Raw genomic sequence first — 13,411 nt, forward strand, 5'->3', positions numbered from 1 at the left:
GAATCTGTACGACGTTGGCTTGATGCTGAAGGAAATTGAGAAGAGGATTGCGGAGAAACGTGCAGCCATCATTTCTGTCTCCTCGCACTTGGCATAGGAGGTGGTTTTTGGCTTTGGTGACAAGATCAGGATGTTTGAGAACCGACGGGCTGCGGATTCTGTCAATTGAGGCTGGCAATTTTAAAGGTGTAGCAACTGGATCTGGCTTCGGATATCGAGGCTGGGTAGACTGATAAGAAAGTCAGTTTTCGAACAATTCGTGGCTACGTACAGTCTTCCAAACAAAAGAAGATCAACATACCCAACTCGACATTTCACACAAGCGTGAACGTCTGCTTCTCGTACTTCTCCCCAATCATCCAATCCACCACCGCTTCTCCCTTCATAATCCCATGCAAATAGACTCTCCCACTAATTGATAGTTATCTCTCATTCTCCGCAGGATGAACGGAACTCGAGCACCAAACAGAACACAGCATAAGTCTCCCTCTCGCAGAAGAGCAGGTCCGAGACCAAGCGTGCCTTGCTTGGTACAAAAGACTTTCCTGCCAGTGCAGAACCTAGATGCAACCCAGTACATGTCATCTACGCTCCTGCCATTTGCAGTGCGATGGAGTGCTTCCTTGCTTTCTGGACACAATTCATAACTCGTCTCTCTCCCTTTCTTTTCAGCCTCATCAGCTAGATACAGCCGAAAAGCGGCGAACTCGGCGGCAAACTGCGCTGGAGCTTGATTTCTGAACCCGGCGGTAAGTGTCTGGCCTACGGCGGCTAGTTTGTCCTCAGGAGAAGCATTGCTATCCGTCCTGAAACGCAAGACATCTGACAACAACTCATCCACCTCTTTTAGAACAACGCTTTTACCATGGCTCAATTCTTCTGTCTCGATGTACTCTTCGGCCACATCAAGGAAAAAGCCGTGGGCATCCAGTGATCGACCTGGCTCGACTAGATTCCAGAACGCTGCCATGCCGGCAGATGCATCATACTCCACGTCGAAGTAATGATCTTAGTATATACCGAGAGAAAGAGCGCAGACACCGCGGCTCCAAGAGGGTATCCAGGAGCCGGATTCTCCATCCAGACTCCCATCGCCATGCTGAACAGCAGATAAGATTCGGAGACTTTTGCTCTGCGACAAGATCTTCATCGTCACCTCGAAATACAACTCTTCTGGAGACTTGTTGTAATCGGGCTCAATGATTGGAACCCCATTGATCGAGGCACTCGGATGTCCCAGCAACGCATAGACATAATCCCGTGGATCGCTGGCCTTCTTATTCCGGGTGACCTCCAGCATTTCCAGGAAATCATAGTCGTCGTCCACCTCTCCATTCAACTCTTTCGATCTTGCAGGAAACGTCGTATAAACATTGGATTTCCCTGCAATGAACAAAGCCTCAACTGATCCATCAGCATTGTCCTCCTTTCAAGCCTAAGAATGAAGCGGATCAAATCCACGAAATCAATCGACGCATCACCAATCATCGCCAGTATCGATTTCGCCATCCCAATTTCCTAGACAACCCAAAGACGCGTGGACCAAGGGGAATCGAAAAGCTGGCAAAGCGCACTCGCTACCACGCTCGTGTCGGGATCCAGATCTTCCATTCTTATTCTAGGAACCTCCAACTTCGCAACATGCTCATTCAGAATGCGACTTGCATTTCCAATCGGCACCGTATCCTCATTTCCCAAATCGGACCCATCAGAACCAGAATCAAACAAATCCTCAAAGTTCTTGAATGCTGAGCTCGGCAGGTCAATCCACACCAGCACCCTCACGGCATTCGCATATACAGAAAGCATCTGCCGGACCTGAAACCCATGCTCCTCATTGTCGTTCTGATTGATGCACACGGCATCTGCCCAGAGAAATTTGACCTCCACAGGAATTCGGATCCTCCACAAGGTGTCGCGGAGGTTGGCGGTCACGTGCAGCTTCCGGTTCTCGCAATTGATAACCCGCGTGTCCGTCTCTCGGCCCCAGGCGTAGGAGATCGCCTCGTATGGTAGAGCCCCAGCAGACTCTAGGACGGAGAGGCGGCATGCGATAATATCTGTTCCTTCGCAGGGTTGGAGCTCGAGGATCCTGATTGAGGTTGTGGTTGCAGCGCGACATGCTCGTAGGGTGGCGAAGAATACGAAAAGCGGGGAATTGAGATGCCATCCCGTTTTCTCTTTACGAGACGGCCCGTGTAACACAAGGAGACCTATTTGGCCGCGTCGAGGCTGATTGCTTGCATTTGGTTGCGTGAAGAGACAAGAAAACGACGTTTTACCATTGTGAGATGTTGACTGGTGAGATTCATCACGTGATCTTATATATTTTCCTCCAAGTAATTTCCTTTTGGTGGAATAAATAGCAAAGGATCTGGATTCAAATCTAATATCTTATTCCTCGCAGGAAGCTTGACTTTCTCCAGCCTTTTGTGTTGCCTTTAAAGTGTCGCATATGATATAGGATAAGGGGAGGGGAAGGACAAGCGAATTTGCTCCACTTCGAGCTTGCCGCCTCCTTTCTTGTCTCGGATAGATAGCGCAAACTAATCAACCAACTTTAGAATACCAGGGGCCGCATTAGCAAGTGCAAATGCAAATAGTAAAAGCCAGATTTTCTCTCTTTAAGAGAGTATATTACAATCTCCCCCCCTCCCCTTTTAAGCCTCCGGCGGCCGGTCAAATATTTCTCCGGGTCATGTGACAGTGATATTTTCTGTCACGTGAGTTTTTTGCCACACCAGCCCACCGCGTGTAACTAAAACCTCGCTTTGACAAGTCAAAATCTTACTTTTAATCAATCTCGGAGTGGATCTTCAAAGGAGAAACCTGATCAGCAGGTTCTAATTTGATCCTGATCTCCAGAACTCATCGGCGGATAGTCGCGCCAATTGTGCCACATCAATTCCGTACAAGCGTACGGCCAAATAGTCAAACAGCAGATCGTCTGACCACGGGTCAAGACTTGGCGTCCTTAAGTTTGTTAAACCTTAAGCCATGCCACACTTATCGCGTCCGTCTTAATCGTTCGGCGGTTCCCACCTACAATTCGCCTAGCACGCCTTGTAGGTGAGGGATAGCGATACACACAGAATAGCGATACGCAAATTTTTTACCCCACTTCCATACATCACTCCACCAAAATTACCAAAATGCCACCCGAACTATATGAAATCGAAGAGCACATAGCTAAAGCCTCTTATGCAATAGATAATAATCCTTACCTGAGAGATATAAAGGCTGCAAAGCAATTTAGGGCCCTATACGAACGTCTAATGGCTCGTTAATATGGGCGTCCACCCAGCCACTTGCGAGGGGGGCAGAACAAAAAGCTCTCCGTACTACAAGACAACACTCTAAAGAAGTATATTCTTATACTCCAATATTCCGGCCGTAGGGCCAATATATACGAGATTCGTATAGCTATAGGAAGGCTCCTTTTTTGAAGCTCTAGGAATCTCAATTCGTTAGTATTAATTCGATAGACCAAAGTATAGATAGTCCGGCAAGCCGAATTCCTCAAATTAATATAAGAGAAGCCTTTATTCGCAAAGCGATTAGCTATATATATTATAGAGAATATTAAGGGGCATTTTCAGGAATTTAATTAATATAAGAGAAAATATAATATAGAGAATTATAATATAAAGAATTATAATATAGAGAATTATAATATAGAGAATTATAATATAGAGAATTATAATATAGAGAATTATAATATAGAGAATTATAATATAGAGAATAATATAGAGAATTATAATATAGAGAATTATAATATAGAGAATTATAATATAGAGAATTATAATATAGAGAATTATAATATAGAGGAATTATAATATAGAGAATTATAATATAGAGAATTATAATATAGAGAATTATTAATATAGAGAATTATAATATAGAGAATTATAATATAGAGAATTATAATATAGAGAATTATAATATAGAGAATTATAATATAGAGAATTATAATATAGAGAATTATAATATAGAGAATTATAATATAGAGAATTATAATATAGAGAATTATAATATAGAGAATTATAATATATCTAACTTTAATAAGAGTGGATTCCAAATTAGAGTAATTACTAGTAATTAAGTCTATATTTCCTATAATTACTAAGCTATATATAATATAGATCTAGAGAATTAAGAGCTTATAATAGTAGTAGCTATAATTAATTATAGAGGAACCAAGATACTAGTAATAATTATTTTTAAGGAAATATATTACTTATAGGAATATTTCAAAAACTAACTTAACGAGAATATACTTTTTATATAATCTCCTATAGGATTTACTAATTATTGGCTTGGAATATACTATATTAAGTATTTTAATAGATTCTGTTTCTTTTCTAAATCCGGTAGATATTATATCTTGATTTTCGATAGCTATAGCTCTTATATTAGTTGCGAATTCCTAGACTATTATTAGAAATATTATATATAACTATTCAAGCTTCTTATATATACCACTTACCTTTTCTAACCTCTTAATATAGCCGTTTTCCAAGCTTTAAAATATTGGTTCCAAGTCGAATTATATTAAAAGATCTTTATAAGTATAGGAATAATAGACAAAAAGGCGTTTTTTGCAATATTCCAGAGATTTTAGGATAAGGTATTTAATAGCCATATAATTATACGAAATTTCTTTAAGAAAATAGGGCTAATTCCTCTCGAACCAGAAGTAGTACTCTTAAAAATAAAGGAATATAAGTAACTTTAGAAGTAAATAAGATAATAAGCTCGTATACTATCTTCTCTAATCTTTCTAATTCAATAATCTTTACTAATTCTTCCCTCCACTCCTCTCGTATTTATTACCCCGCCACCCCGCATTCCTTCTCCTGCCGAGAATTAGGCTAATTGGGCTACGCTATTAATAATTCGTATATGAAAGAAGAATATTATATATATAAAAAAGCAAATAGAGGTAGTAATAAATGGTATACTAATTATACTATTTATAAAGCATATATAAGAAAAGGTTAAGAGTATAGTAGAGTAATTTATACTATCCGGTACTTTAGTAAAGCAAAGAGTCCATGATTTGAGCCTTATAGAGCAAGAAAGGGAGAAGAGGAATAATAGGGATAATGGAAGGATTATTCAAAAGTATAAAGAAATTTATATATATTAAGGATAAGCAGATATTACGGCAGATAACAAGGATAAGGCCAAAGTAGTTAATATACGAAACGCCCGATTAGCCAAACTATAGAGGAAAAAGTATTGACAGATAATGGTATTATTTCCAGAGAACTATTAGAAGATAAAGGCTCAAATATGCTATACTTTCCATAATTTATGGGAGTGATATGTGGGGTTTAAGGCAAATAATAGTAGATTTTGGTAAAAAATTTGCATATCGCTATTCTGTGCGTATCGCTATCCCTCACCTACAAGGCGTACTAGGCGAATTGTAGGTGGGAACCGCCGAACGATTAGCTCCACTAGCAATTAACCCCGCAGTTCCAGAATTGGGGGGGCCCCGGCCAAATGGCCATTTTCAGTGCTTCTTGTGGCACCCTAGGGAGAGACTATGTATGTGTATCGTTTCCTCAAGGCATCCCGTGCCTACACTCTTGAACAGGAAAGCATCATTGGACACTCTGTATCCTCTTTATCCTTCTTTGTCTTTTCTAAACGCGATTCACTACTCACCTATTTTTTCGGGGAAAGGGGCAGATTGCTGACACAAGTATTCCGAGTCAGTTTCGCATCTTAAATTCATAAACGAAAACGCGCAAAAACAACTAATCGCCTAATCCCTATTTCCTGACTCTCGGCCTTTCCAAATTTCAGCTAGGGCCCCTTAACCTTAACTAGATCATTCACATGCTGGGGTGTATTGAATTAATAGTCAGCCTCAATTCATTGGACGACACCTGAAAGGCCACATGCTCCAATCGGCTAATGGCAAACAAAGTTATGGACACGCGTCCGACTTCTCGAGCCAGCGTCCGAAATCAAAGTTGAGCCACGGTTTATATACCCCAGATATACCTCGCTCAAACTCATTCCCACAATCACAAAAATCCTCCCTCACCACACCACACACTGCCGCCATGAGCCCTTCAGCAGTTATCTCAGACGGACATACTGCCTCCGGCACGACGGGACTTAATAACGGCCGTTCTGACTTCAAGCACGCGCCACTAACATGGACAAACTTCTCCAACATTATCGACGGAAAGCTAGAAACAACAAAAGAGACCCGCTGCGGCATCAACCCTGCAACAGAGCAAAGCAATCCCTCCGTCCCAATAGCATCAAAAGACGATGTCGACAAGGCCATGTCCGCTGCCCAGAAAGCTTTCAAACCATGGGCAGCAGAACCATACGCTGCGCGCCAGAAAGCAGTCCTAGCATTCGCTGACGGCTTAGAAGCTGAAAAGGAAGCATTTTCTAAATTCCTGACCCAAGAACAGGGGAAACCGGCAAGCCTCCAGGACGCTTGAGTTTATTTTCCATCTTCGCTAATGCGGGCACAGATACAATTCGCACGCATGGAGATCGACATTGCAGTGGCATGGATACGAGCAACTGCCTCATTTGAACTTCCAGTTGAGAAGACTGATGCTGGTGATAAAGAGATCGTTGTCCGGTACACACCACTCGGAGTCGCAGTAGGTATAGTACCATGGAATTTCCCCATCCTGCTAGCAGTAGGCAAGATCGCCGCCGCCGTCGTCACAGGAAATCCGATCATCATCAAGCCGTCGCCTTTCACTCCCGCAGGGGGACTGAAGTTGGTTGAATTGGGACAGAGGTACTTTCCTCCTGGTGTGCTCCAGGCACTGTCAGGGGATGATAATTTGGGGATCTGGCTCACGGCTCATCCTATACCTGCAAAGATTAGCTTCACTGGTTCGACGGCCACTGGGAAGAAGGTTATGGAGTCTGCGAGTAAGACATTGAAGCGTGTTACTCTTGAACTTGGTGGTAAAGATCCTGCGATAATTTGCGATGATATTGACATTGACGACGTTGCTTCCAAGGTAGAGTATATAATCCCCGTACTTGAGTACATGTATTAACTTACGAGGTAGATTGCTACTTTCGCTTTCCTAAATTCGGGGCAGGTTAGTGCTTTGTGATTTATGGGAGATCACATGTCTTTGTTGACGAGTTTTAGATTTGCTTTGCAATTAAGCGCATCCTCGTTCATGAAAAGATCATCGATGAATTCCGCAATGCTCTTGTCAAGCACACCAAACTTCTCAAAGTAGGAGAGGGCAACGAAGAAGGCGTTTTCCTAGGTCCCATTCAGAACTCAATGCAATTTGAAAAAGTGAAAGGATTTTTCGCAGACATCGAGAAAGAAGGCATGACGGTTGCAGTCGGTGGGAAGAACCCCGGTGGAAAAGGTTACTTCATCACGCCAACCATCATTGATAGACCCGCCGAGGACTCGCGTCTTGTTCTTGAAGAACCGTTCGGTAAGCATATGTTTGGTCCTTGTGATCTGACACTCAATTGACACGGTTGGAATTTAGGTCCCATTGTTCCCCTTCTCAGCTTTGCGAACGACGAAGAAGCCATTGACAAGGCTAACAATACGTTCTATGGGCTCGGGGCTTCAGTTTGGTCAAAGGATATCAAGAGGACAAATAACATTGCACAGCAAATCGAGGCTGGAACTGTCTGGGTTAACTGCCATTTTGAAATGTACCCAAATATCCCATTTGGTGGTCATAAGCAATCGGGCATTGGCGTTGAACAGGGACTGGCGGGGCTCAAGTCGTACTGCAACTCCCAGACTTTGTATCTTCGTAAGAGCAATCTCTAGGCAAGGATTTATAAGGGAGTACGGGTATTTGATGTAAAACATGATGGGAGGACTTTGATGACATATCTTCAAAGTTATCACTCTCCTACGGTCTTGAAATCGTTGCCCTACTTACTATTCGTCTCCCATTGAAAGCCCTTGGCTTCGATATTCAAATTGAAACAACTCCTGAGAGTGTTCAATCTAAAGTTGAAATCAAAAGATGCGCTTCCCATATATGTATGCTTGGGGGCGGGGTAAATAAGCGAGACTCCCCTAAACACGTTCTCTCCATCGAGACTCTGCAGGGGAGAGTCCTTGCAAGATGGAGCCGACAGCTGCTGACGAGTTAAGCGTTCTGGCGTCTACTTCTGAGCCTTTGGTGAATACTGTATATTTAAGTCGATCCGTTCTTTCTGCTGATAACGCTAACGACAACGGCGATGGTGGGAACGGCCACCAGATCACTATGGCAAGGGCATAACGACGAGCGCACGATTACGGAGTGGCATGGCGAGAAAAGCACAGCAGCGGGGAGGTCGAAGCGAGCGCGACGATGACAAGCACAGTAGATTGTTTGATTGATTTGTTCATACACGGTTCCAGCCGTCCGTTGGGACAGCTATGCCGGAATGGCCCAGCTTTGGGGGGAAATGTAAAAAGACCCCCCCTTCTCTCCCCCCTGGAGTGTCGATTGGGGGCCGGACTAACCTAAAGTAGAGAGGAACACCAAAAAATCTAGTTTTCCTTTAAGTTTAATTTACTATATAAAGAATTATTATAATTTAATTATTTTTTATATTATAGAAAGCCAGATTATAAACTAATAGGATATAAGATTTTTATTATATAATAATTAGTAGATTTTTTATTATTTTTAAAAAGAAGGTAAGGAAAGTCGGAATTTTTAGGGTACTATGAGAGCCCGAAAATTTAGTGATCAAGCGCCTGGAACTAATTTACCTCGTGCGCCATTATCGCCTTGCCTGTTTCACGCCCCAAATTAGAGCTCTTATATATAAACTTCCCTTATACCTATTAGGAATTCTGATTCGAGAGAAGGACTTAAGTAAGTACAAGTAACTAATTAAGCATTATTAAAACTCTAAAATCCATTGATTTGTCTAATCGACACCGGGGGGTGTCGTTTTACATTTTCCCTGTTGAGGTAGGAAAAGCCTGAGGAGTTGCTACCGGCTTGCAAGAACGCTTCATTGTAGTCACCTTCCGCCAATGCGATCACCGCCCGTGATCGCTCCCCAGCACAATCCCATCTGCCACTATGGCCGGAGCCGCCCGCGCGTGAACTGTCAGGCCCTAAGGAGAATCCGAGATCGAGTCGCAGTCGCTTTCGAGGTTGCTGTCGCTACTCCCAAATCCATCCTCCTACTGGCCGCGCTGTTATCTTGAGCATGATGGGTTGGCAGCCGCAGGATTCGAACCTACCAGCACAAGCCGTCTTCCTCGACTCTGGCCATGAGAAGAGTATGCACAGCAGGTGCTCACCAGAGAGGCAGTGCCAGCTACCTCTCCAGCCGCCAAACGAGCAAAGCTGAGCGAGCTGAACATGAATCGTCGTTTTCGTTAAGTTTAATCAATGCAATGATCACGGGTCTTGGCATTCGTCCAATGGAGTGAGAGATGGCAGGAAACAACTTCCATCTTCGTTCAGTGCCCACAATTTTAATTCCTTTATTGCGTTTTCGGTTGAGTCCCCCACTTTTTGTTGAGCCCTGCAGCTTCACCCTCTTATCAAACTAAAGCGCAGCTGAAGAGCGGTAAACCCGAACCATGGAAGCTGAAAACAAGCCGTTGAGAGCAGAAAATGAGCAACATAAAAGGCACGCGTCCTGGGACATCTCTGTTGCTGAACTACCTACAAGCTTCACCAACAATGCACAATGGTTTGGCAAAGGTTCAAAATTGACGATGGGAGTAAACCTCTCAAAGCTCTTCCAAAGCCCGCGGCCAACAGTTTCTTGACCACTTTTAGCAGTCGTGGTAAAATCCTTGGCGTTTTCTTCATTGCGTACGACGACTCTATCCAACTTCGAACATGGACCGACGGAGGACGCTGGAAGCGTTGGGAAGTCAGAGGTCCAGGCTCAGCATCTCCATCGACTCCCCTTGCAGCGGCGCCCAGAGATGCGACGTTGGCCATGTACTATGATCTCTTGTGGGTACAAAAGGATAGTGGAAAGCTTGCAATGTGCGAAATTGCGGAAAAAACGTCGACAGTTACTGAATTTCAGTCTCCACTTGAATTTTCGCCAACAGGTCAATTTAGGCCCAAAGACCTTCTCCAGGGAAATGGTTTAATTTGCCATATGACTACCAAAGAAGGAGATGTACCCTCGAATAAGACAACAATGGCCGGATTGGAGGTCTTTTTCACCGACCAATATGCAATCCGACGCTGCTACTGGAATCCAGATGAACTTTTCAATGATTTGCTCTCACCCATCTTGAACGACGCCCACAAGAACAGCCCTCTTACTCTTGCGACGACTTGGCATTCGGGGAATTTAGTCACATGGTTGTTTTATGTTGGAGCCAATGGCAACATCTTGTGGTATCTTCGATACAGAACTCTCGGTAGAGGATTGTCTGGGGTCATCGAGGGCTCAAAAGCTGCGGTTGGACCGCGAACTATTGCAGCAGTATGCATTGATACTGCTGAGGAAGAATCTCGAATTGTGCTGAAAGCACATGTATCTGTTATCACACCAGAAGGCAGCGTAGCTTTGTACATCGGCCAAGCCATCGAATCAGAAGAATGTTCTCGCATAGACTGGCATAGACACCCACTATACCCAGGAGCAGATCACCCTTACAAGATCAGTGGCCAAACCAGTTACGAAAACATCGGCATATGTGCTGCGCGTCGCACCAAAAAACTTTACGACGTGTATTGGACGATGCCCGACGGGTCAGTGACTGGTTCCCAAATGGCAGTTGAGAGCAACAAGCCTGATACAGGTGGTATTGTGCATAATCCGCTAGCTCCAGCAAACTCTGTTCATAAAGGCAGTCGCATTGCTTTGATTTCAAGAGATGTTGGAGAGATGGAGTTGTGGGGTATATCGCCAGACGATTGTTCTCTCCTAGCTGGTACCGCTGAATGTCATCCTCCCATGAAGCAGCTGGTGGACCTCGAGAAGCCAGAGGTCGTTCCAATATCTTTGCAAACTCCTTGGGCTGCTACCGACTCCCTTTTCCACTCTCTTTGGGATCCATACGATGTGGGTAAAGCACCAGACATGGCTCATCCCTCGAATATGGTATCGAAAAAGGACTGCGAAGAACGTCCAGTCTACATTGGGACACACAAGCTTCCTTTCCATCTAAATGAAGCTTCCTTTGATATCTTTACATTTCTCAAGGACGTTGCCGAAGACGCCAAGCACAGGCCAGGCCCATACAAAGATAAACCATTTCCGAATCCTACATACCATTGGGCCGTAATGGTTGGTGGACTCGAACACGAACTCAATGGCTATATCAATGGGACCATTTGTTACCAAAAAACAGGATGATTGCATGGCAGGATCAAGATCATAAATAAGCGAGAACACTCAATCTTGATCGAGAGGTCATTTGGGAGGCATATCTCGTTGGAAAGACAAGATTCAATGATAGAGCAATTCAAATTGCAGGTATGGTGAATTTGAAACTTCTGCTTTTATTCTATGCCCGAAAAACCTAATTCTAACTATGTTTGAATAGGGGAAGACGTAATCCGAAGAATGAAAGCCCGAGACGGTGAGGTATATCATCCGTTGACAAATAACTGCCAGATCATAGCCAATGAGCTTCTCCGCGATATTGCTCAACCTGGTCCCGTCGAATTCTTCTCTACAATGGTCTTGTACGAGCCATCAAGGCATGCCGAATCGGACGCCATCCTGAAGAAACACTGGAAGGGCTTCTGACCAATTGCAAGTACAAAAATTTTTGGTTCCTCATTCCTTGCCGTCAGACCTGACCTTAAGACTTCCAAGAGTTCTCTGCAACACCTATGTATGTGCATGTTGACCGGTGCGGTTTGGAAATCATGTAGCGTAGTCATTAACTGCTTCTCACGGTTAATGTCAATCTAGAGTATCACCGCCTGCCAATTACAGTAGGCACACGCAAAATTGTGCCTGTTAGCCTAAGGAAAAAGTCCTTTCCAGCCACAGCTTAATGCTGGCGCTTGAGGCTTTCATAGATACGGTATAATCTGCTAGGACACATTTAACTAATGCACGCTAGCAAGCACTAAGTCTTGAGGATACTCCCTTTTAACACACCGCCCGGATGTCCACACAAACGGCCAAATACCTATATTGTCGAAGCTTTATCGACATGAATGCAATTCATTAACTTTTTAGTTGTGATTTTACCCTCAGATTTACAAAGGAACTTTTACCAGTTTCTGCAGCCCCCTCCGTGCAATCGCCCTGTATTCACGGCGCGTTTGCTACCTTTGCTTGCTGTAATATACCCCCTGGGATCCTCCTGGAACTTGCGCAATCTATCAGCGCCGTCCTCAAACCAGGCGCCAACCTCGATTCTTCGAAATTCCCCATAACTGTTGCCGCCTGTAATGTACTTCCGTAATGGCCTCCCTGTGCATTGGCATCTGCACCTCGGTCAGTGTAGGCAAAAAATACTCAAGCTACTCAAGCTACTCTAGAGTAGCCTTGAGTAGAGTAGAGTACTACTCTAGAGTAACTCAAGAGTAGTCACGTGCAAGTCACGTGAGCGTAGTAAATCAATATTCATTTAATTATTAATCAATAAATAAGGTACCTATTAAGCAGTACTATATAATTTAAGCTAGAGGTTATATAAGGCTACTTAAATACTACTTTTCTTCTACAAAAAAACAGATTTCCCTTCTCGGAATCTTTTTTTCTATCTTTTTTTACTTCTTCTAATTCGTCTTTAAATAACCCCCAGCTTTTGAAGCAAGATATTATCTTAATAGTACTCTTATTAAGCCTATTATATAATTTAGATATAATAAGAGCACCTTGAGAGAAGAGTTTGTCCTTAATAGCCGAGGAAGCCTAAGAATATATTAAGGTTCTACTTTGCTTACTAAGCCTTACCACTACTTGATTGGGCAGTGCAGTAGCGCTAGACTCGGGCTACCCCGGAGCCTTACCCAATTAGGCTATCGTGTTACGTGTAACATCACGTGTGGTATCACGTGCATACCACTTAACTACTCTAGAATATTCTAGAGTAATTGAGTAAAATATGAGTAGGGCCCACTACTCTACTCTACTCTACTCTACTCATTTCCCATACTGATCTCGGCTAAGTAAAAGTTGCACCATGTTTTCATTTTCTTTGGCTACTACTGCTTGCAATGCGAAACAAGATAATCCAGGTGAGCGCTCCTCAATCTCAAATTTTCTTTTGGCCGAATTAGGGTTATTTATATGCGGCCGCTAATGTGGCAATGTCTTACCGGACAAAGGGATAGGATGCACTCGAGCTAGAAAACCTCTACTCTAGCTATAAAAGATAATATATTCGTTTACTTGGATATTCTATATCTCGATTTTTAAATGGGCTATAAATATGGAACTTTCTAAATTTGAGTATCTCTTTAACTTTGAACAAAATTGCCTTCAAGAT

At 43.3% G+C, this 13,411-nt stretch overlaps 4 protein-coding genes across 4 annotated transcripts; 3 read left to right on the top strand and 1 right to left on the bottom strand.

The window, feature by feature from the left end:
* Positions 1 to 382: 382 nt before the first annotated feature.
* Positions 383 to 2,285, bottom strand: K444DRAFT_624300 (uncharacterized protein; the record flags this gene model as incomplete). The annotated part of the gene is made up of 4 exons (XM_024882386.1): positions 383 to 988; positions 1,040 to 1,383; positions 1,575 to 2,232; positions 2,283 to 2,285. The coding sequence occupies 4 exons, from the start codon at positions 2,283 to 2,285 to the stop codon at positions 383 to 385; spliced, it is 1,611 nt and encodes a 536-aa protein (XP_024743733.1).
* A 740-nt stretch (positions 2,286 to 3,025) lies between these two features.
* K444DRAFT_607118 (uncharacterized protein) lies at positions 3,026 to 3,635 on the top strand. The gene is made up of 2 exons (XM_024879114.1): positions 3,026 to 3,282; positions 3,316 to 3,635. The coding sequence occupies exons 1-2, from the start codon at positions 3,153 to 3,155 to the stop codon at positions 3,444 to 3,446; spliced, it is 261 nt and encodes an 86-aa protein (XP_024743734.1). The 5' UTR covers positions 3,026 to 3,152; the 3' UTR covers positions 3,447 to 3,635.
* A 2,324-nt stretch (positions 3,636 to 5,959) lies between these two features.
* K444DRAFT_649777 (putative aldehyde dehydrogenase) lies at positions 5,960 to 7,923 on the top strand. Its single transcript, XM_024885602.1, has 5 exons — positions 5,960 to 6,449; positions 6,504 to 7,010; positions 7,062 to 7,094; positions 7,148 to 7,451; positions 7,509 to 7,923. The coding sequence occupies exons 1-5, from the start codon at positions 6,078 to 6,080 to the stop codon at positions 7,799 to 7,801; spliced, it is 1,509 nt and encodes a 502-aa protein (XP_024743735.1). The 5' UTR covers positions 5,960 to 6,077; the 3' UTR covers positions 7,802 to 7,923.
* A 1,758-nt stretch (positions 7,924 to 9,681) lies between these two features.
* K444DRAFT_659044 (uncharacterized protein) lies at positions 9,682 to 11,316 on the top strand (the record flags this gene model as incomplete). The annotated part of the gene is made up of 1 exon (XM_024886326.1): positions 9,682 to 11,316. The coding sequence occupies one exon, from the start codon at positions 9,682 to 9,684 to the stop codon at positions 11,314 to 11,316; it is 1,635 nt and encodes a 544-aa protein (XP_024743736.1).
* Between the last annotated feature and the right edge of the window lie 2,095 nt (positions 11,317 to 13,411).

This window comes from Hyaloscypha bicolor, assembly GCF_002865645.1.
Source record: "Hyaloscypha bicolor E unplaced genomic scaffold K444scaffold_13, whole genome shotgun sequence".
Classification (NCBI taxonomy): Eukaryota; Fungi; Ascomycota; class Leotiomycetes; order Helotiales; family Hyaloscyphaceae; genus Hyaloscypha; species Hyaloscypha bicolor.

Bases quoted from the DNA above. Each gene is read 5' to 3' on its own strand.
- K444DRAFT_607118 (XM_024879114.1), top strand. From the start codon at position 3,153: ATGCCACCCGAACTATATGAAATCGAAGAGCACATAGCTAAAGCCTCT. The intron at 3,283-3,315 runs GTTAATATGGGC...GCCACTTGCGAG, and splicing joins ATACGAACGTCTAATGGCTC to GGGGGCAGAACAAAAAGCTC.
- K444DRAFT_649777 (XM_024885602.1), top strand. From the start codon at position 6,078: ATGAGCCCTTCAGCAGTTATCTCAGACGGACATACTGCCTCCGGCACG. The intron at 7,011-7,061 runs GTAGAGTATATA...CTTACGAGGTAG, and splicing joins TTGACGACGTTGCTTCCAAG to ATTGCTACTTTCGCTTTCCT. The intron at 7,452-7,508 runs GTAAGCATATGT...GTTGGAATTTAG, and splicing joins TGTTCTTGAAGAACCGTTCG to GTCCCATTGTTCCCCTTCTC.